Genomic DNA, 23,435 nt, shown 5'->3' with positions numbered 1-23,435 from the left:
AAATCAGGGTCATTACGGCACAGTGCTATAAAACCAATGCGCACACGTGCGTTGCTGGGGCCCCATCAGTAGTAATTGCCACCAGTTTCTGAATGGGGATGTCATTTTCACGGACTTTTTTTTAAACTTCATTGTAAATATCCTCTCCTCTTGTTCTCTCCTTTAAGTGCAAAAGAGTGAGGAAGTCCTCTTTTGTTGTAAAATCCTGGGAAGCCATTCTGACAAATACAACAAGCTGAGCTGTTTGCATTACATCCAGGGATTCATCAAACTGCCGTGAACAATATTCAGAGTGACAAGTCCTTTAACACTGTCGATCCACATCCTCTGAGCAGCATGTTTGCTTCAACCCCGATTTCAGCTCCTCAACTTTCCTGGTATTGGTAAACTTACTGAGACACTAGTATATGTTTCAGGGGTATGCAAGCTAATTACATGACTGTTTTTGTTTCCCATTTCTTGTACTTTTGGGGAATGTTGGAATTTAAAGGGGGAGAAGTGTTATAATGTGAGTATTATAAAGATAAGTTAATACCAATTAGGATCATGGTAATATAGCAATACTCCCGCTACAGAAAGCTGTTTGGAAAGAGAGATTGTTTCCAGGATTGCGGGGTTTTCCTTCCATCTTTTCTGTCCAGTGCACATCAGTGAAAACCTCTGTATGCGAATATCATTCTACCATACGAGATAAAGTTGTTCCTTTTGGGCATGAAGTTGTCGAGTGGTCCTTTTTCAAAGTAGAAGTTACTACATATTTGCATCAAAAGATTTATCAGGCATAATGTATTTGTGTATTTTTCATTTTTTTCTGGGATCTACTGGGAACGTCTCAAAGATCGACTGGTTGGTGACCACTAAGCTAGGATCATAGCATTGTGTAGGATTTGCTGTGTAAGTTGGTTAAACCAGTTCATTATAATCACATGTACTGAGGTAAAGTGAAAAATTATTTTACATGCCATCTGTACAGATTTAATCACATCTGTGCATTGAGGTAGCAATAACCTTAGATAAAGCAGAACAAGTGTTTAAAATGAATGAAGTTCCCATGTGAGATGAAGGTGGAACTAATTGGCTGAAGTTTTAAATGACTATTTTGTGTTGGGCTTCATGGTGGAGGGCATGTCTAACATGCTAAATGGGGAAGTTATACTGGACAACAAAGATTTTGCTTCCTGTATACTTTCAGGTATATCTTAATAATTTTGAGCTGCTGATCATGAAACTAACCATGAAATTTCCCTGACATACATTTTGTTTAATATCACCTATATTTGTTATTTTAATTCATAATTCAAGTCAGAATAACTGATGCTAAGATTCAGGAAGACATTGATTTATTGGTCCCCAAATCAAGCAGGTCATCAATGATGAGCAATTCAAATAAATTCTAGTGGGACTAGAGAAAATTGCATGGAAGGTATTCAGGGGTGTTGTTGAAAATGCTCTTGGCAACTTCACAGCACGAAACTACATGCAGTGTAGTGGTTGACAACATGGTCAAACATATAAAACCATGGAGTGCAACATGTCACTAAAGGTTCATCTTCTGCATTCTGCTTTAGCCTACTTCTATGCAAATCTGGCACTGTCAATGGCCAGCACAGTGAAAGGTTTCACCAGGACATTGCAATCATGGAGAAATGGTGTCAGGGCAACTGGAATCCATCAGTGCTGGCTGATTATTGTTGGAATGTGAAGCCTCAGACATTGACTACAAATGAAAATCATCAAAAAAAATGATCTTACTTGAACTATTGCAAAGCAGCAGCACAGTTATGGATTAAATTAAATGGATTAAATTTGATAAAAGTTCATTTTTTTGTTTCCCCAAATTCCTCATCATCAAAAAAAATGATCTTACTTGAACTATTGCAAAGCAGCAGCACAGTTATGGATTAAATTAAATGGATTAAATTTGATAAAAGTTCATTTTTTTGTTTCCCCAAATTCCTATCTGATACAGTAGGTTGAACTATAGAGGATGGGGAGAAGGTGGGACATACCCTGGTACTCATGGTCCAGATCCCCAGCTATGGGTAAATAGCCCCACTACCTTGTGGGCAGCCTCAGGAGAGACAAAGGCTATAGGAGTAAACCCGGGAAGCAAATCTGGAGTGGATCCCCTAAGGGGGCTGGACATCATTGAACATCTTTCCGGTAGCTCCTGCAGCCAAGCTATTTGCCTAACGTATTGCTTCATATGCTTTACTTTGGCTAAGAGAGGGATCTTGATCATCTCAGGATCTCCGTACTTTCTGCCCAGGCTTATGAAGATGATCAGCACCCATTGTCCTTCGAGACAGATGGATGACCACCACCACCACCACAAGTAGGCTGAAATTATATTTGTGTTCAGCTTCAAATGGTCTATCATAAACAAAAAAAATTGAGGAAGCAACACTTGAGGGGAAAAAAAACTTGTCTAGTTTTGTGCAATGGGAGTTGAGGAGTTTGATACTATCACTAAAGAGGTAGCTCTGAGCTAATTATTGGGCCTAAAGTTAGACAGGTCCCCTGGTCCTGATTAATGCATCCCAGGCTACTGAATAGAATGGCAGAAGTTAGAGAACCAATGTTTGTGATAACTCACCAAAATTCTTTGGATTTTGGGCAGGTCCTGGTGGATTGGAAGGCAGTGAATGTCATGCCATTGTATAAAAAAGGATTAAAGGCAGGTAACTAGTGGTCATCCATTTTAGTGGTTGTAGTCAGGAAAATGCTTGAAGATATCATTAAGAAGAAATGGCAAGATATCTGGATAGAAATGGTTTTATTAGACAAACACTGCATGGATTCAGGAAGGGCAGCACCTGTTTGATAAACTTATTGGAGTTATTTGAGAGGGGTGACCAGCACAGTGGATAGTGGGAAATGGGTAAATGTTGTATGCCTCGGTTTCTAGAAGGCATTGGATAAGATGTCAAACAAAAATCTCTCCATGAGATAACGGTGCATGGAATTGGGAGTAATCTATTGGCATGGATGGAGTATTGGTTAACCATTAAAAGGCGGAGAGTTGGAATAAATGGGTGTTCTGTGGTTGGCAGTCAGTGATGAGAAGAGTTTCACGGGGTCAGTGCTGACAAAGATGGCTTAAGTGAATAGGCAAGGATCTGGCAGATGGAGTAAATGTGAAGTCATCCTCTTAGGAAGGAAAAAAATAGATCTGCTTGTATCTTAATGGTGAAAAAATGTAGCATGCTGCTGTGCAGAGGGTCTTGGGAGTGCTTGTGCATGAATCACAAAAGGTTGATGTGCAGGTACAACAGGCCATCAAGAAGGCAAATGGAATGCTGGTCTTCATTGTTAGAGGGATAGAATTTGAAATGGGGAGGTTACAGGGTACATGACTGCACCTGAAATACTGTGTGCCGTTCAGTTCTCCATATTTGAGGAAATATCTACTGGCTTTGGAGGCAACATAGAGGAGGTTCATCAGATTGATCCTGCAGCTGAGGGGGTTAGCTTATGAGAATAGATTGAATCTTCTGGGATTATACTTGTTGAAATTCAGAATGAGAGGGGATCTTGTGGAAACAGATTTTTTCTTGTATGTCAGACAGACAGCTATTGGGGATGTAAATTTAGGACTGAAAAGATGAGGAAGTTGATAAAATGTACTCTGATAATTTACATTGAATTGCTTTTTCCAGAGTAGTCTGTCTGTGGAATCCCTCTGCCAGGGGTAGCTGTAGAAGCTACCCCATCAGATCTATTTAAGACAGATAGATTTTTGCATAGTAGGGGAATTGAGGATTAAGGGGGAAAAGGCAGGTGGGTAGACCTGAATCTAGGGTCAGATCAGTCGTGATCTTATTGGATGATGGAGCGGGCCAGATGGCCTACTACTGCCCCTATTTCTTGTTCTTATGAATGCAGAATAAAGTATTGAAGTTATGGAAAAAGCACAACGCAGGTAGACAATAAGGTCCAAGTCCAAGATAAGGTAGATTGGAGATCAAGAGAGCACCTTGTACCATGGAATAATTCAATAGTCACATGACAGCAGGATAGAGACTGTTTTGAGCCTGGTGATATGTGCTGATGGGCTTTTGTATCTTTGGCCTGATGGGACGGGGAAGAAGAGAGCGTATGTGGTGGGTTGGGTATGTCAGTCCCTCAGTAAAGCAGTGAACAAGTGTAGGAAGAGTCCATGGAGAGGAGGCTAATTTCTGTAATGTTTCTGCAGTTTCTTGTGGCCTTGGCAGAGAGCTGCCATCCTGATGGGATGCTCTCTATAGTGCATCTTACAAGAGCTGGTGAGTATTAAAGGGGACGTGCAAATTTCTTTCACTTCCTGAGCATATCGAGTGGCAAGGAGAGTACCATCTGCCTTGCATCCAGTTGCCACTACAAGGTTCCAAAATCAAGGCTGATCTCAGTGGCTTGGATTCAATACGTCTGTTTATAAACAGGAAAAAAAAAATTAAAAAAAAAAAATGAAATGCTGCTACATGTTTCTATCAAAACAAAGAGCAAGGAAATCACTCTGTTGTCAAGCCTTTGGTATCTTCCTTCATGCAATAAGGGACGTTAACACACAAATAACCTCATTTGTCTGAGTGAAAACTCTGTTGAAAAGAAGACAGAGCTAACAGTCCAACTCCTTGCTATCCACTCTAATTTTGATTTGGTGTTAGTGTTTTATTCCAGGCAGTAACCTCCTACAGATGAGTCTTGATATCTAGTGATGACAGATACGAGGCTTTTTATCCTGGCACATTTTCAAACACACTTCCTGAAGAAGGGTCTCTGCCTGAAACTTTGATTTACTATTTTCCATAGATGCTGCCTGGCCTGCTGAGTTCCTCTAGCATTTTGTATGTGTTGCTATGGATTTGCAGCATCTGCAGATTGTCTCATTTTTGTGGAGCCCTTCCAAATTACTGTCCATCTCATCCTGCACTGGAAATATTGCTGTTTCTTCATCTGTTGGAAAGATTGTTCTGGATCAACAATAGGATTCGATATTGCATCTTGGGTGTTAATAGGTGTGCAGTAAACACTGTTATATACATACACACATATACATACACTAGATTGAGTAATTTAATGATATATCTAATATGTACCTAATGTACATATTAGGTACATTGTTACTCAGTTTGGCTATTTGTAATAAAGAAATTTAAGTTGCTTAACTTTCTGTTTTTGGTTTGGCTAAAGGTAACTCTGAGTAAGGAGTTCCAAATACCTTCAGAAGAAGATAATATTCCTCTGAGTGAGCAAGCCACTTCAGAATTTACTGATTTTCAAGCATCAGATACTTCAAAAGTGAAGAAGATCAAAAGTAAGATCTTTCAGGGTTTGCATTTGTTCTTCTTTTGAAGGCCCAGCTCAATAACTCACTGTTAATGCAATAGAGGTAATATGTAAAGTTTGTATATATGGTTCTGCATTGAGAATAACTGTAATGGGTTATATTGTATCCTAAAGTACTTGGATAAATACTGCATAGTTGAGGATGGGAGACTTGTGGTACTGAGGTGAAGACAGACCTGTAATTCATGGATTTTTGTTTTTAAGTATAGAACTGAGGGTCCAATATTTGATGTTGAGGTACAGGGTTGGGGGGTGGGGGGAGGAAGTGATTGGCTGAAAAATAATGTTGCTGATGTTGAGTATTTATTTTCTTCAGCTCCTGAGTTCTCATCTGGGATAAGCCTGGACCTATTGACTCCACCTGTCTCTCACCAGGTAGGAATCTGTATTTGGCCATTCTCCAAACTTTGATTCACTTTATTGGATTCCTCAGGAATCTTGGTATTTTGTGTTGTTACTTAGTCTAGTCAATGCAACTAACTTGGTAGCGGCATGCTTGTCATGGAATTATCAACCGAGCATTTGCTGACTTTATTGATTGCAAGTACTTGCTTTAGGTCGCATCTGGCATTTCCAGTGGCAGATAATTTCCCTCCACACCGCTCTGACATGTTGGGAAATCATATACTCAGCAGGTTATAGCGGTGGTTTGTCTTTGCCTTCTGCCGGTTGAGTTTAAAGAGATCACCAGCTCTTGCAATGGATGACCAGGATGTTTAACTGCCTTGTCATGCTCTTAGTGCTCCACCAACGCTGCTGGCCTGCCTGCCTGTCTTGACTGTTGGACCATTAATCAGTGTCCTCCACTCCATCTGACAGGGCCAGACTTCACACACTGGGATAGGCAAATCCTTTACCTCACTGAGGGTCGAAGACCCGTCGGCTACCTTCACCTGGTTTGGCCCGTCTGCTGAGACGGTTTACCAGGGTGTGACCGCTGCGTGTGTTACAGCTACTTGGAGCCACAGGTGAGAGCTGAGCGCCAGGTGGGGACACCCTCCCTAGACAACCCATACACCCTGATTGCTAGGACAGCTTACTTTAATAACCTTGGCTTAAGAAAGAGGAAAAGAGGTAGACAGTGTTGGACGTGGAACACCTTTGATATTTCATGTCCAGTTCAAGGTGCTCCACTGGTATTTTGGCATTATAATAGAATGTTTTACATATGCCAAGCTGTCGCAAATAACCAGATGATTAGGAGTGGCTAATCTTTAAAGTTGAATGAGATTCTCTTGTTGATCAGCCTACAGAGCATCACTTGTAGTGATCCCAAAAGATCAGAGGAGCAGACATTATTTACCACTCACTTGTAGGATGGCATTTCCAGAGTGGTGCAGTCAGTGTCTCCTTGTGTACAATGGTTTGAGTATGCTGCTAAGAGAATCTTGCCTGATACTGCAATGTGTACAAACACTTTCCCTCATACTTGCTGAGAGTTTAATGTCAGGCTTTCATTAGTTCTCTGACTTCTTGATGGTGTACCCTGACAAGTGTTGTCTTCATACCAAGGACAGTGACTCTTCCAGCAGCACTTTCAGCCAAAGTCAGATTAACGCTCCCATTGAACCCAGGGCTGATGAGTCCTGGTGGGATCCAAGTTTGCTCAGTGAGTAATTGCTGGTAAATGTCACAAATAAGGCAAAGTCTGCAGATGCTGGCAACGCACACAAAATGCTGGAGAGGCTCAGCAGGACAGGCAGCATCTATGGAGAAGAGTACAGTTGAGGTCACCAGAAGACGCTCATGGAGTGAACACTGTTTTAGATTTGCTCCATAACCTTTACTTTTTTAACCCTTATTTAACTTATTTTTACCTACACCAGAAGATTCTTGCTACTTTTTTGGACTTTAAGAGTCTATTGTGAATTTTGAAGAAATGAATACTGAAATGGCTTTAAAATCTAAAGGGCGAGACCCTGGGAAAGATTCTAACGGCAATGGAGAGAAAAAAAGACCGATCCTAAGCGTACTGAATTGACTTGTGATACATTATTGGAGCTCTTGAGTGAAAAATTTGAAGAACAATGACAAACTTTCAAAGAAGATTTAAAGGCTTTCCATGATTCTCTGGATAAGATTGATCAAGAAGTTGAACAGCGTCAAACTCTAATCGCAACTCTGCAAGAGGATGCTTGGAAGTGAGACTTGAAAATCGAGAAACTGGAGCAGAAATTATCTTCGGCAATTAAACAGTTGAAAATACTTAAAGCCAAGAGTTTCGATTTTGAAAATCGGTCTAGAAGACAGAACTTGAGCATACTTGGTCTCCCGGAAGGTATCCAACAACCGGATCTCTTGAAGTATTTCACTCAACTTTTAAAGGATGCGTTCCCTTCCGTATTCCCAGAGTCCTCCATTACTTGATTGTACATACAGAATTCATACAGAATTATGCCCCGATCACCAAGTTCTTCATCTAAACCACCTGTTGTAATTGTTCGATTTAATTAGGTGCATGTTAAAGAGCACCTTATTCGGGCGTTTAGGGATGGTTAAATTGAGACAATTCCAATTTTGGCTTGTGGAGGATTTCAGCCCAGAAGTGACGAAGGTGCAGCTCGCTTTTAAACCTTTGATGTCTGAATGTTATGAGAAAAACCTAAAATCAGCGCTTTTATACCCTGCGAAACTTAGAATCTTGCCTTCGAATGCACCACGGCATGTTTTTCTCTCTATATCTGATGCTTGAAGCTTTCTGGATGAGAATTATCCTACTGCTTCGGATTCTTGTCTCTAATAAATGTATGGTTTTGATTGTTACAAGATAATTTTTGTTTTGTTTCTGGTTATTGGTGTAGGTTTATTTTACATTTAATATTCCAGTTAAAGTTTTTCTTTATCGACGTACTAATCTTTTTAATTTACTTTAACCATTGTAATTTATTTTTCATCATTATTATTAATCCTTGGAAGGTGAATTTTTTTTAACGTTTTAATATATATCTTTTTCATTTTTTGGGTAACTAAGATGGCGGTTTCTTTTCTAAAATATTTCTTGCTTTTTTAAAAAAAAATCCTCTTTTTTTGTCGTCTTCTTCCTAAAATGCCTTTCTTATCACATCTTAACTTTTATTTGTTCCGGTTTTAACCTGATTTATAAGTTACTAGTATTCATATTTTTTTTGTTTTTTTTTAACTTGCAATTATATTAAGAAGTCTGTTTTAGTATAGTGTTAACTACTTTTTAGGATTTTGGGTGGATTTTTTTTTCTCCTTTATATATCTGGAATCGCCTTCTGGAGACATGGGGGTAGATTTAGTCTCTTTTTTCCTGGCCTCCTTTAGGCTCAGGAGGGTCTCTTTTTCATGGGTGGTGGGTGGGAGGTTCCTTTCTAATTCCATTGCTCTTTTTATTTTTCTAGTTTTTTTCATTTGGGCTGATTTCAAACTACTAAAATGCCTGTCGTGTCGTCATTTCTGGGTCCTCCCCTTATTTTTGTTCCTCTTCCGGGTGCATGAGGTGAAATCTTTGGTTAACTTTGGTTAACTCTTTATATACCAAAAGGTTGATTTTAGAAATATGGCTCAGACCATTAAATTTGTCTCTTGGAATACTAATTGCTTAAACCATCCAATTAAACGGAAGAAGATTTTTAAAGTATTCCAAAGACGGAATGCTCATATTATTTTTCTACAAGAAACTCATGTGAGGAAAGAGGACAATCTACATTTTTTAAGGTTTTGGAGGGGTCAAATTCGAATGCCAAAGTAAAAGGAGTTTCAATTTTTATTGACTCCTCTATTACATTTGTTCAACACAATATTATTTCGAATCCGAGTGGTAGATTTTTGTTAATTACTGGGTTACTTTTTAATAAGAAGGTTGCTATGGTTAATGTTTATGCTCCAAATGTGGATTATCCTGATTTCTTTAAGTCTTTATTTACTTCTCTACCTAATCTAAATGAATATATGTTAATAATGGGTGGTGACTTCAACTGCTGTTTAAATCCTTTGCTGGATAGATCTATATCCATTCAGACTTTACCAAATAAGTTGGCCACTTACATCAATTCTTCTTTGAATGATAATGGAATTTTTGATATTTGGAGATTTCTGTATCCTAAGGACAAAGTTTTCATTTTTCTCACATTTATCATTCTTACTCGATAATTGACTATTTTTTCATTGACTCACGTTTTATTCCATCTGTAACTGGTTGTAATTATGACATTATAGCCATCTCTGATCATGCTCCAATGAACTTTCTATTAAATTAATGGACACAGCTTCTAGTACTAAGCAATGGCGATTTGATTCTACCTTACTGCAAGATCCGGATTTCATTAAACTTATGAAGGAACAGATTGATTTCTTTTCAACTAATTCCACAGATGAAATTTCCTGCGGAATACTTTGGGACACTTTTAAAGCATATATACGTGGACAGATTATCTCCTATTCTGTTGGTTTGAGAAAACGTATTAAGAAGGAAACTCTTTTATTGGTTGATAAGATTAAAGAAATTGACAAGAAATATTCAATTGCTCCTAGTAAGGAGCTTTACAAACAAAGGGTTGAGCTTCAAATGGAATACAGTTTATTACTTACATCTTCAATTGAAAATCAATTAATGAAAACCAGAACTGATTTTTACATACATAGTGATAAATTGGGTAAACTGTTAGCTAACCAATTGAAAAATGCTTCGGTTAAACGTAAAATTATTAAGATTCGTCAACAGAATGGTGAACTGACAGTTAACCATGATGAGATAAACAAATCTTTTCAAGATTTTTATACCTCCCTGTATCATTCTGAATTTCCTCATGATCATAATACCATGCATGATTTTCTTGGGAAATTGAATTTTCCAAAATTATCATCAGAAGAACTTTTAATATTAGAAACTCCTATTACAGATGCAGAAATTAAAGGTGTTGTTTCCTCTATGAATTCCGGGAAAGCACCAGGTCTAGATGGGTATACAGTGGGATTTTTAAAGTGTTTTTCCTCTACTCTTCCTCCTTGGTTATGCAAGATTTTTGAAGAAGCAGTTAGACTAGGTAAATTGCCACAATCTTTTTATAGAGCTTCCATTTCTTTAATTTTGAAAAAAGATAAAGACCCTACTGACTGTGCATCCTATAGACCAATATCCTAATCAAAGTAGATTCCAAGATCTTTTCCAAGTTATTGGCGACCGGGCTGGAGAAGGTATTAACTCAAATTATCTCGGAGGAACAAACTGGTTTTATTAAAAATCGCTTTTCTTTTTTCAATATTAGGAGATATTGAATATTGTTTATACTCCTTCACATAGCACCTCAGAATGTGTCATTTCATTAGATGCGGAGAAAGCATTTGATAGAGTTAAATGGCCATATTTATTTACTGTGCTTGAGAAGTTTAATTTTAGTCCGACATTTATATTCTGGATTAAATTGATATATCATACTCCAGTAGCCTCGGTTTTTACTACAATCAAAGATTTCCCTTTTTTTGTTTATTTCGGGGTACCAGGCAAGGCTGTCCTCTTAGTCCATTATTATTTGATATTGCTTTAGAACCTTTGGCAATTGCTATTAGCGAATCACCTAACATTTTTGGCATTACTCACGGGATGGATATACGTAAGTTATCATTATACGCAGATGACTTGTTATTATATATTTCTGATCCTGAGAAATCTATTCCTGCAGCTGTATCATTGTTGGCTCAGTTTAGTAATTTTTCTGGGTATAAATTGAATCTTAATAAGAGTGAATTGTTCCCCTTAAATAGACAGGTTCCAATTTATGGAAATTTACCTTTTAAATTAGTTAATGACTTTTTTATATACGGGGATTAAAATTACAAAAAATCATAAGGAGTTATTCAAGGTTAATTTTTTACCCTTAATTGATCAGATTAAATGTTTGTTTACTAAATGGTCACCATTGTCTTTATCTCTGATAGGTCAGATTAATGCTATTAAGATGATTATTTTACACAAGTTCTTGTATATATTTCAAGTGGTACCAATTTTTATTCTGAAATCCTTTTTTGACAAAGTTGATACAAAAATTTCCTCATATGGCAGAACATAAATCCTAGATTAGGTAAAAAATATTTAGAGAAGGCAAGGAAGGAAGGTGGATTGGCATTCCCTAATTTTAGATTTTATTATTGGGCAATTAATATTCGATATTTGAAATGTTGGTTAAAGGATTGGGATTTATCTCCTAGCCCTCATTGGGTAAATCTGGAAACTAAATCTGTACAAGGATTTTCATTGGGTTCTATTTTAGGGACTTCTCTTCCCTTTGCTCTTTCTAAATTGCATAAACGAATTGACAATCTGATAGTCAAACACACTTTACGTATATGGTTTCAATTTCGGAAATTTTTTGGGTTGTATCAATTTGTTTTAGCAATTCCTATTGAATCCAATTTCTTTTTTCATCCCTCTATTATGGACCAAGCTTATTCAGCTTGGAAGACTAAAGGAGTACTATGATTTTCTGATTTATTTTTGGATAATTGTTTTGTCTTTTGAACAATTATCTAATAAATATAATTTGCCCAGATCTTATTTTTTTAAGATATTTACAGGTTAGGAATTTCTTAAACACTGGACTTCCTACCTTTTCAAATCTTGATTCTTCGGGTAATTTGGAGAAATTGTTAGAACTAAATCCTTTTCAGAAAGGTGTAATATCAAATGTTTACAATATAATTATGAAAATATTTTCAGAGGCCTTTTATAAGATTAAAAATGATTGGGAAAGAGAACTTAACTTTACTATCCCTATTGAGAATTGGGATAAAATTCTTCAATTAGTTAATTTTCCTCTATATGTGCTAAACGTTCATTGATACAGTTTAAAGTTGTGCACAGGGCTCATATGTCCAAGGATAAATTGGCTTGTTTTTATTCCCATATAAATCCTATATGTGACAGATGTCATTCTGAGATAGCTTTAACTCGTATATTTTGGTCATGTACACTTTTGAAAAAATATTGGAAAGACATTTTTGATATTATTTCCACAGTATTGAACATTGATTTGCAACCTCATCCTATTATTGCAATCTTTGGTTTACCAATGATGGAGTCAATCCATTTATCATTTTCTGCTTGTCGGATGATTGCATTTCTTACATTAATGGCTAGAGGATCTATTCTTTTGAATTGGAAAGAAATTAATCCCCCTACCGTATTTCATTGGTTTTCTTTAACTATGTTATGTCTAAATTTGGAGAAAATTAGAAGTGTCATATATGACCCTTCTATTAAATTTGAAAAGATTTGGAGGCCATTTATTCAATATTTTCACATGATGTAATTTTTAAAAAAATATTTATTAAATTTTATAAATTACAAAGAATAAATGTAATAGTAAAATAGTAAGAAAGATAATATTAACCCTCCCCCCTTAACCCTTATCTAAAGAAAGAAGAGAAAGATTGCCTGGATATCGGAGGATCCCCACATGCTCCATGGAGTTCAAAATAATTTTGATATTTATTTTTTACTTTCCCCAATTACTATAATTTTATCTTCAAAGGACCTATGTATTTAATCCTATCTTTTGTAACCCAATCTCTCTTTAATTTCTTATGTTCTGTTTCTGTTAAATGTGTTTCTTGTTTAAAAAAAGAGCTATATCTCCTTTCATTTTCTTAATATATGTTAAAGCTCTTTTTCTTTTCACAGGTCCATTAATTCCATTAACATTAAAACTTAAAAAATTAAGTAAATTAATCATTCATAGTACCTTGGGAATTCTTTAAAATTCCCCATGTTACTATGAGTCTCTGTCCAATCATCCAGGCAAAAGAGAAGAAAAATAGAAAAAAGATAACTAATATATAAGAGAAAAAAAACAAAACACCCCCCTACTAATGCTGCAAATAAAAAGAACACAACATTACCCCCTCCCCCCCATTTTATGGGTCATGGCAATCACCATGATTGTACATGTGAAACTCGCAGCTATCGATCAGGAGCATCAGGAGCTCCCCCAGCTCCCCCGCAAAAAAAAAGAAAAATATATCAATAAAGAAAAGAAAAAAAAATTAATGTCTCTACTCTCAATTAATACTCCTTGACCGTTTTTTTTTCTTCTTATAAATGTCCATCAGGTCCAACCTTATTTCAGTCTTCATCATTAGTCCATTTCATTTCTATAATTCTTTAGTCCTCTTCATGGGCATCAGGTAATTCTTGTACAAATTCCTCCGCTTTCCGGTAGTCAACGAAGAATTTTCTTCCTCCATTATCCAGGAAAATTATCAATTTTGCTGGATAGCTCAATAAAAATTTATAGCCCTTTTCCCATAAAGATTTTTTCACTGGATTAAATTCCTTCCGCCTCTTCAACAGATCGTAGTTTGTCTGGATAAAAAAAAAACTCTTTTCCCTTCTACTATCAATGGCCCATTTCTCTTTTTAGCACCTTGAGTAGCTGCCTTCAAGATCATTTCTTTATCTTGATACCTTAAACATTTTATCAAAATTGATCTCGGATTTTGATCTTGTTGAGGTTGTGGTCTTAAAGCTCTGTGTGCTCTTTCAATTTCAATTACTTGACTTCCTTCTTTCATTTCCAAAATTTCCGGAATCCATTTTTGAAAGAATTTTTTTGGATTTTCTCCCTCTGTACCTTCCATAAGACCAACAATTTTAATATTATTTCGTCTTCTAGAGTTCTCAAGCGCATCCATTTTTTTCCATCATCTGTTTTCTTTCTGCTTTCCAGGCAAGCTTATCATATTCTATCTTTTCTATTCTTTCCGTGTTTTCTTCAATTTTTACTTCCATCTCTTTAACTTTATTATCCATCTTCTTTTGTTCTTCCACCACATTGTCAAGTGTATTCTGTATGCTGCTTATATCTGTTCTTATAGCTTTAAATTCATTCGCCATATCTGTTATTATAACTTTTAATTCCTTGATTTTATATATATCAGGATATCTTTTATGTCTCCTTTAATCTCTTCCTTTTCTTTTTCTTCTGGATTTCCCAAAGAGTCTGTTTCAACCTCCGACTCACTTTCAATTTCACTTCCAACCGTAGTTAAAGCTTGTATTTTTGTTAACACCTGTTCATGCATACTTTCGCGCATGCATTGTTCTTGCCGTTTCTTCTTAGAGACCGCCGACATTGCTGCAACTTCTTTTCCCGCAACATCAGAAGTGCCATGCACTTCGTCGGGAGAAGATCCAACTTGAGTCCAAGACTTCGCCAAGACGGTTACGCCTTTTTCCCCGCCGATTTGCGCAGTCTTCGAAGTAGTAGCTTTCTTCTGTTTCAGTTTAGGAGCCATATCAAAAGATAATCCTGAGTTGCTTATAAGTAGTTTCTAATAGATATTTGTTAACTCTTCTTTATTTAAACCTTATTTCATTACTTTTTGCGAGGGAGCTGGAATCCCAATGTCTCGACCCTACGTCATCACGTGACGTCCCCCACATGATGTAATTTGACCCTATTCCAATCCTATTTGTTTTTCCGGTTTTGATTTTTTATATATATTAGGATTGGAGTTGGGGACACTGATGATTTTGTAATTTTTTTATAGATACTATAAACAGCCCATTTTTTTCCTTTTCTTTCTTTAATAGTTGGTGGTTAGTTTAGTTTTTCTTAGGGTATTAATATTTTTTTTTCTTGTTCTCTTTTCTGTTTTTTTTTCCCCCAACATGATTCACCTAGTTTTTTTTTTGTTTCGTTTATGACATTTGTATCATTCATGATTTGGAAAGACTTAACTATATTGTACTTATTGCTTGTGTATCCTTTTATGTTCATTTTAATTTTGTAAGTTTGTAATCCCATTATCTATGTACTAATCTGATCATGGTGATATTAATAAAAAGATTGAAAAAGGGTACAGGCGACATTTTGGGCTGAGACCTTTCAGCAAGACTGAGTGAAATCAGCAAGCCAGTCCTGCTGAAGGGTCTCAGCCCAAAATGTCGACTGTACTCTTCTCCATAAATGCTGCCTGGCTTGTTGAGATCTTCCAGCATTTTTTGTGTGTTACTGGCTAATGTGTCACTTTGGTACAGTTGACAGCTGAAAATACAAGTTTGCAAAGGTCTGCTATTTTAATTAAGGTACTAAGTCTATGAAAATTAGAATATTTTTCATCAACATTTTATAAAGTGATTACTAAATGCTGGTTTTGTCCAGTTTTCTTTAAACTGAAAGATGAGAGACAGATTATCGTCAGGTCTCAGTTTACTTTGGGAGTTATCTTGGAACACTTGGAATATAAGCCATAGGCTAAATGGCCTCATTCTGCTACTATCGGGTCTGCTCTGTCATTTGGTACACAACCCTGAAGGGCACCTGTAGTGAGTGGCAGAGGTGAGGGAACCCACTCTTAGCACCTGCAGGTGATCTGACAGGAAGTCTAGGATCCAGTTACACAAGGTAGGGTAAAGGCCAAGGTCTCTGAGCTTTTTGTTGAGCCTGGAAGGAATTATGGTGTTGAAAGCTGAACTGTAGTCCAATCACAGCATTTCTCACATGACAGCATTTCCCAAAACTATTCCATCTGCCACATTTTTGCCCATTCTTTCAAGTTGTCAAAGTCCTGCTGCAATCGCATTACTTCCTTAGCACTACCTATCCCTCCACCTATCTTCGTATCATGTAACCATATGACAATTACAGCATGGAAACAGGCCATCTTGGCCCTTCTAGTCTGCCAAACGCTTACTCCCACCTAGTCCCGCTGACCTGAACTCAGTCCATAACCCTCCATTCCTTTCCTGTTCATATACCTATCCAATTTTAATTTAAATGACAATATAGAACCTGCCTCTACCACTTCTACAGGAAGCTCATTCCACACAGCTACCACTCTGAGTAAAGAAATTCCCCCTTGTGTTTCCCCTAAACTCTCAACTCGTGTCCTCTTGTTTGAATCTCCCCTACTCTCAATGGAAAAAAGCCTATCCATGTCAACTCTATCTATCCCCCTCATCATTTTAAATATCTCTATCAAGTTCCTCCTCAACCTTCTATGCTCCAAAGAATAAAGACTTGTTCAACCTTTCTCTGTAGCTTAGGTGCTGAAACCCAGGTTACATTCTAGTAAATCTCCTCTGTACTCTCTCTATTTTGTTGATATCCTTCCTATAATTCGGTGACCAGAACTGTACACAATACTCCAAATTTGGCCTTACCAATGCCTTGTACAATTTTAACATTACATCCCAACTCCTATACTCAATGCTCTGATTTATAAAGGCCAGCGTACCAAAAGCTTTCTTCACCACCCTATCCACATGAGATTCCACCTTCAGGGAACTATGCACCACTATTCCTAGATCACTCTGTTCTACTGCATTCTTCAATGCCCTACCATTTACCATGTATGTCCTATTTTGATTAGTCCTACCAAAATGTAGCACCTCACACTTATCAGCATTAAACTCCATCTGCCATCGTTCAGCCCACTCTTCTAACTGGCCTAAATCTCTCTGCAAACTTTGAAAACCTACTTCATTATCCACAACGCCACCTGTCTTAGTGTCATTTGCATACTTATCCAATTTACCACCCCACCATCCAGATTATTAATGTATATGACAAACAACATTGGACCCAATACGGATCCCTGAAGCACATCACTAGTCACCAGCCTCCAACCTGACAAAACAGTTATCCACCACTACTCTCTGGCATCTCCCATCTGCAAACTTGGCCACAAAGCCATCAATTGCATTATCTAAATCACTGACAAACAATGTGAAAAGCAGCGGTCCCAATACTGACCCTTGAGGAACACCACTAGACACTGGAACAGCCAACCGAAGAAAATGCCCCTTTTATTCCCTTTTGCTGCCTCCTGCCTATCAGCTCTATCCATGCAAGTATCTTTCCTGTAACACCATAGGATATGAAGCTAATAAATATTAATATATTAACTCTACAACTGAAGTAGACCACCACAATGTTTCATTTTGTATTGGTTCTTGAAGGACTTGTCTGATGAATTGGAAGCTGTCTTAAATTGAGGTTTTTAGTAATCCATATCTCAATTTTTACTATACCCCAATAAAAGCTCCATAAATCTGGTGATTCTAGTCTGAATAACCTAGTTTAGTTTATCTTTCTAATTTGAAGCTCAAAAATGTGTGCTATAGAAAAATAGACTGTAGTATGTGTATCTCCCTAACTGGTAATGTGACTGAGGTCACCCATGAAACATTATAATTCTTAGCAATTTGCATAAGATGTATCTAACCATTTGAATAGTAAGTTGGTTAAAGTATTATCAAGCTGTGTGTGCTCAGTGGTTGCATCTTACTGCCTTTTGCTATTTGTCATCAATTAGAAAATGATGTCACCCGTGATTAAGATCCCTCGTGGGACATCTGCAAAAGGACAGATTCCAGCAAATGAAGAAACAAAAGGTATTTGCTCCAAAGGTTAAGATTCAGAGGGGCTAAAATGATTAGCTTAATTTTTTTTCAATACAACTCCAGCAGTTAGTTGGAGGGTTATAAACAAATTTCTACCCAAGGTTTACATGCTGAGATTAAGGCTTCAAGTGTATATACTGGAGCTGCCTGTCTACACAGTGTGGGTGTGATGCACTCAAATGATACCACGTGTTCCTGGGAACATTGGATGAACTGCAGGAGCCTGAAGACCCAGACCTAATGATTCAGAAATGCTTCTTCCCTTCTTCCATCAGATTTCTGCAAGGTTCATAAACACTACCTCGTTATTCCTTTGTTGTACTTTATTTTCGTATCCAGAAAGTTAAACTTTCAGATACTTTTAAAGAAAAGTTTTCATGGTTACTTTCCACAAAGCCAATATCCCAGCAGACTATTTTCTGGATCACTGATGGGCAAATTCACAACAGAAGATCAGCATCTGTAAACACAAGAGATTCTGTAGATGCTGGAAATAAAGAGCAATGCCGTATGCTGGCGGAATACAGCTGGTCAGGCAGTACCTATGGAGGTAAGTAAACAGTTGGCATTTCAGGCTAAGACCTTTCAGGACTGGAAAGGAAGGGAGATGAAACAAAAATAAGATGGGGGAGGAGGACAAGATAGAAGACAGGTGAAGTTGGGAGATGATCAGTAGAAAGGCAAATAGCTGGAGAAGGAATCGGATAGAAGAAGAAAATGGATCATGGGAGAAGGAGAAGGAGAAGGTGATATGCAAGTGAGAAGTAGTAGTAAGAGGCCAGAGTTGAGAATGAAAAATTGGAAAGGGGGAGAAAATTTCCCAAAGTTGGAGAAACTCGTGTTCATGCCGTCAGGTTGGAGGCTACCTAGATGGAGTGAAGCTTAGGTTGGAGGAGCAAAGCGTGGTCTCATCATGGCAGAAGAGGAAGCCATGGACCAAAGCATCAAAATGGGAATTGGTATAGGATTTGAAATGCTTGGTCACTGGGTAATTTCACTTCTACTGGATGGAGGTACTTGAGAAAGTGGTTTCCCAATCTATGGCAGGTCTCTTCAATGTAGAAGAGACTGCATATGATGAGGACTATTAGGAGGACTATTTTGGGCCCTGAATGAACTAGAGGAGGTGAATGGGCTAGTGTTGTGTTTCTGCCACTATTAGAGTTGAGTGCCAGGATGGATGAATAGACAAGTAAATCACTGAGGGAGTAAATCCTGCAGAAGGTGGAGAGTGGGGGTTCAGGTTTTGCGGTAGGTTCCCATTGAAGTTGGTGAAAGTTGTAGAGAATGATGTATTGGACATCAAGGCTCATGGGGTGGTATATTAAAACAATGGAAACTCTATCTCTGTTAAGGCAATGGGAAGATGGGATAAGCACATTTAACTGGAATATAAAGGAGATGTAGGTGAGGGCAGCATCAATGGTGAAGGAAGGAAACCCTGTTCTTTTGAAATAGGAGGTGCAGAGTTCTTGTGAAGGTGTAGAAGCTCTGAACTAAACACAGAGTTAAACTGTAGTCAATGAAGGCAAGGATCGCAGTAAGATTAACCGTTTACTGTTCACTCTTCCACATTAACATATGGTGAAACCTGTTGATAAAACAATACAAAATATATACAGTATTTGTTTCCTTCTTGGCGTCACATTTACATCATAAATACTTGTAAAAGTAAAACTACAACAAACTATATTACATTAGTCTCATTAAAGTACAACATAGTCAGAACCTACCTATGCCATCAACAACTTTAAATACACTTCAACACAAACTATCCAGCAATGCTTTCAATAGCACAAGAAAATAAACTTTATCAACCATCATTACTTTTAACAGAATCAGTGTTAACATTTTTTACTTTAACATATCGATTGTCTTATGAACTTGCAGAGTTGCTTCTATGATGTTTCTTAGTGCATCGAATAAAACTTTTCTCGCGCTGATCCTGCACGCACAAGCCCCCGCCTTCCCATTTCTCCAAACCGGTATTTTCCCACAAGACGCGGAAAACTGGGTGTGATGTCATCGCATGCTGCGATACATTACAAACAATGAATTTACTTCCAACAACTGCAACGTAGCTATCAACCTTAACTTTAACTAGAAAATAATTACAAACAAATTACTAAAGCGAAAATGTAATAAAGCTAAATAAATGCCTTGAGGGCAACAGAGGGCATCTGTCCTAGAAAAGAAAGTCTCATCTTGGGAAAACAGAGATGAAGGAACTGAGAAAAGGGAATAGCACTTTTTTAATAGCATAGGTATAGGTAGGATAGCCATAGGAATTGGTAGGTTTATGAAAGATGTCGGTAGACAGATTGTCTCCAGTGATGGAGGTGGATCAAAAAAAGGAGAGAGGAGTCAGAAATAAACTAAGTGAATTCAAGGGCAGGGTGGAGGTTGGAGACAAATTTGATGAAATTGACAAATTCAGCATGGGTGCTGAGTTCCATCTCATGGAGGAGAGTGGTGGAGGAGAGAAACTAATTGGGAAGCAGAGATTTTAAGGCCTCCTTGTTGGGGGGATACAGTATATTGGATCTAGACATCCATAGTGAAAATTAGGTGATCATGGCCAGGGAACAAGAAGCTGAGGAAGTAGAGAACATGTGAAGCCTCACATGATGGTGGGAAGGGACAGAACCATCATTTATAATCTCATTTTATTATCATGTACATCATTCACTAGTATTCAGCTCCAGATTGCTGCCTCCTGATGTTGGACATGAATTGTATGTAAGCTTAAGCTCATGATGAGAACATTTGAAGTTCTGTGCTTATTCCATTTTGATTTTTACAGGTGATGTGGGGCAGCAGTCTGCAAATTCTCCCTTCACTGAGTACTACAATGATTCTATCAATATGGATGAAGGTAAACTCCATCTCCACATTATAAATGAGTCTGTTTACCTTAGTTGAGAAATGCCAAAAAAACTGTTTCATCTTAGCAATCTGGTTCTGTAAGAATGCCAAGATTCATGAGTCCTTTAACCTTGAGCAGAATAGAGTTCCTCAAAAAAAAAAGGAGCAAGTGATCTTTTGGAGCACATAAATGCAGCAATTTTATTGAATTAACCCATGTAAATGATTTTTAAATATCTATTGCAAAATGGATATTGAGTCATAATTTTGTTTTCAACTACTGAGCCCCTTTCTACTTGATTTGAGAAGAGCTGAATCTGAGAGTTGAACTCAAAGTGAGGGCCTTGAGCAGTTTTCTTTGTTGACTAGAGCTAGACGAAATGGAACAGAATGCTGAGAGATCTAAAGAGATGGAAGATGGAAGTCTGCATGATGGAAACCTCAGTGCTACACTACATGGATTCACTGAAAGAATGAAGCAGGAATTGACGGTAAAGTTGCTTAATTGACAAGGATATGAAAATTTTAAGGACCACATTTATTTATCACATTTAGTGACATTAATTTATTAGTGACCAAAACATGCAAGATCTGTGCAGTCAGATCTGAAGGTGGCTTGGTAAAACATGGAAACAGGTCAACAGCTCACTGATGTAAACCGTTCATTTACACCAATCCTACATTTGCTAGTTCTGTTTAATCAAACTTCACTGCGCTGTACCTGTCCTCTAGTTCTCTGCTTCAAAAGGATGCTACATGATTACATGCTAATTAAATCTAAAATTATCATTGTTTCTGTGAGACTTCCTGCTGCCTCACCCCTTTTCCAGAATTCCTTATGATGTGCAAATGTAGCAATTTGGTTATATCTCACTTGAAGGTGTGAGCTGAGCTACTGCCATATCTGGCAAACTGCAGATGGGTGCATGATGTTACTCTAGATGTGGATTAGTCCTGATTTGTGCATCACATTACCTCCAATTGTGTAGAGCCTTTAACACAGTAACATCTCCCCAGAAACTTCACAATAGTGATCTATCAAACATTATGTAAAACCAAGGTATAGACATTCCTTATGAATTCTTGCTGTAACACCAGACTCTATTTTCCTTTAATAAAACTGCACCAATCTCCAAAATAATAATTTAATCTGAAAAAGAATGCACCATACTGAAATGCCCATAATATTTACTACCCACCTTTTTCCATTTACAAAGAACTTCAGAATATTTTCCAGGGATATTTTCCTGTTCTTGCAAATCAAGGAATAATGAATGGTACACAATGAACTGTTAAGTAAAATGCCTAAAAGGAATAGGCTCCAGACATTGTCCAGACATTCAGAAATAGTGGAGCAATTAGGAAGTCACAGTGGTGAGGGGTAGGCTCATGCAATGGGAAAGACAGTGAAGGTAGGAGCACTGTAGTGGAGGGTTAGTGTGGGTAGCAATGGAGAAAAGTGGCAAGTTAATTTGGAGACCTTGGAATAGTAAAGCCCAAGTATATGGGTTTTGGCAGCTCCAGGTGTGAGATGAGCTGGAAGCAGGTGATAGTTAAGAGATGAAATGGATGGTCTTATTAATGCAGATGAAATGAGGTTGAAATAAAGGCTGCTTCAGACCGGCCAAATATAAGAATGTACTAAGTTTGTAGATGAAAGCCAAAGGTAATGCCCTTATGATTCTCAGTGTTTAGATGGGGAAATGTTTGCTCTTGTGGTCCTGGAGGTGGACTGGGTAACAAGTCAACGGTGGTGGTGTTGCTGTGATATCTGAGTAATGAACATGTGCAACTTGATATTGCAGAGGGATGGTGTGTAGCTGAGAAGATCATGGATAGAGTGATTCCAGCAAGGGTCACACTGATCTAACACGGCATGAGGATGAAAGGTTATATATGTCTCTCTGTACTGCTATTATTGCCAGTGTAGGAGCCAGCTAGGCACATAGAAGAACACAAAATAGGAGCAGGAAGAGTTTCTGCCATTCAATATGAGCGCGGCCGATCTAAGCTTTCTTCTACTCCTGGAATCCACAAGTCCTGAAGCATCCTTGGTGGTTCCAGAATCTGACAGACTGTGGCCTGTGATGTGATTTTAAAGAAGAACTGGAATTGATGTTTTGTGTACTCATTCTCTCTCACTGGTTGTGAAAGGCACTCTATAAATGTGTAACATTAAGGATTAGGCATGGCACTGATGGACCAAGAGGCCTCCCCTACTGTATTAGACTAAATAATTAGCTTGTAAGGGATTGGTGATAAATGTCAAGAATTTCTCCATTTTAGGTTTGGTGATGACCTTGTATCCTCTAAGTGATACTGTGATTTCATTAATGAAATGTTCTGATTAGTTTTGTTACAGGAACATGGAGCAATACACCAGGCAGTCCCGGCAATCTACTGAAAAGTTTGCTATGCTGATGAGACAAATACACACCTATAGGTCTGGACCGCTTTGTACAAGACTGTTAATGGTCATTTGTAGCACCTTTCTGTACATGAATTTTTCCAAAATTGTTATTGGATTGTTACTGTTTAATTTGGAATGTATTCTTGGTAATCTTTGTCAGTTTGCTGGAAACTTGTCCATTATTTTTGCCTTGTCAACTAATTTCATAATAGGGCATCTACTTTTGGCACAAGAGGCCCATTGTGTCTATACTTACAGAACCTCCTCCCACCTTCTCACTCTGGGACTGGAGTCTGCCTCCCAGTCTACTCATTCTCTTCCACCCTTGATGTTTCACTTTCATTAGAGGTAAATGCTACTTCTTTGCTTTGACAGCAATGGAAATGGAGACATTCAACAATTTGGGACCAAAGGCATGAGCAATCTTGAACTAATTGGATGTTGGAATCAAACCCCCACCATTGC

The 23,435-nt window shown here is 37.7% G+C and overlaps 1 protein-coding gene across 1 annotated transcript in view; it reads left to right on the top strand.

Moving 5' to 3' along the window:
* The window catches only part of sycp2l (synaptonemal complex protein 2-like), an 84,919-nt gene extending 63,850 nt beyond the window's left edge, over positions 1 to 21,069 (top strand). The window contains exons 18-20 of the mRNA XM_059945752.1: positions 5,173 to 5,296; positions 20,499 to 20,570; positions 20,930 to 21,069. Of these exons, the coding sequence (XP_059801735.1) occupies positions 5,173 to 5,296; positions 20,499 to 20,570; positions 20,930 to 21,069 (336 nt within the window). The remainder of the gene's footprint in view (positions 1 to 5,172; positions 5,297 to 20,498; positions 20,571 to 20,929) is intronic.
* The last annotated feature ends 2,366 nt before the right edge of the window (positions 21,070 to 23,435 follow it).

This window comes from Hypanus sabinus, chromosome 20 (genome assembly GCF_030144855.1).
Source record: "Hypanus sabinus isolate sHypSab1 chromosome 20, sHypSab1.hap1, whole genome shotgun sequence".
NCBI classification, from domain to species: Eukaryota; Metazoa; Chordata; class Chondrichthyes; order Myliobatiformes; family Dasyatidae; genus Hypanus; species Hypanus sabinus.
Note: the sequence above shows the minus strand (reverse complement) of the source record. Positions and strands in the feature narration are given on the sequence as shown.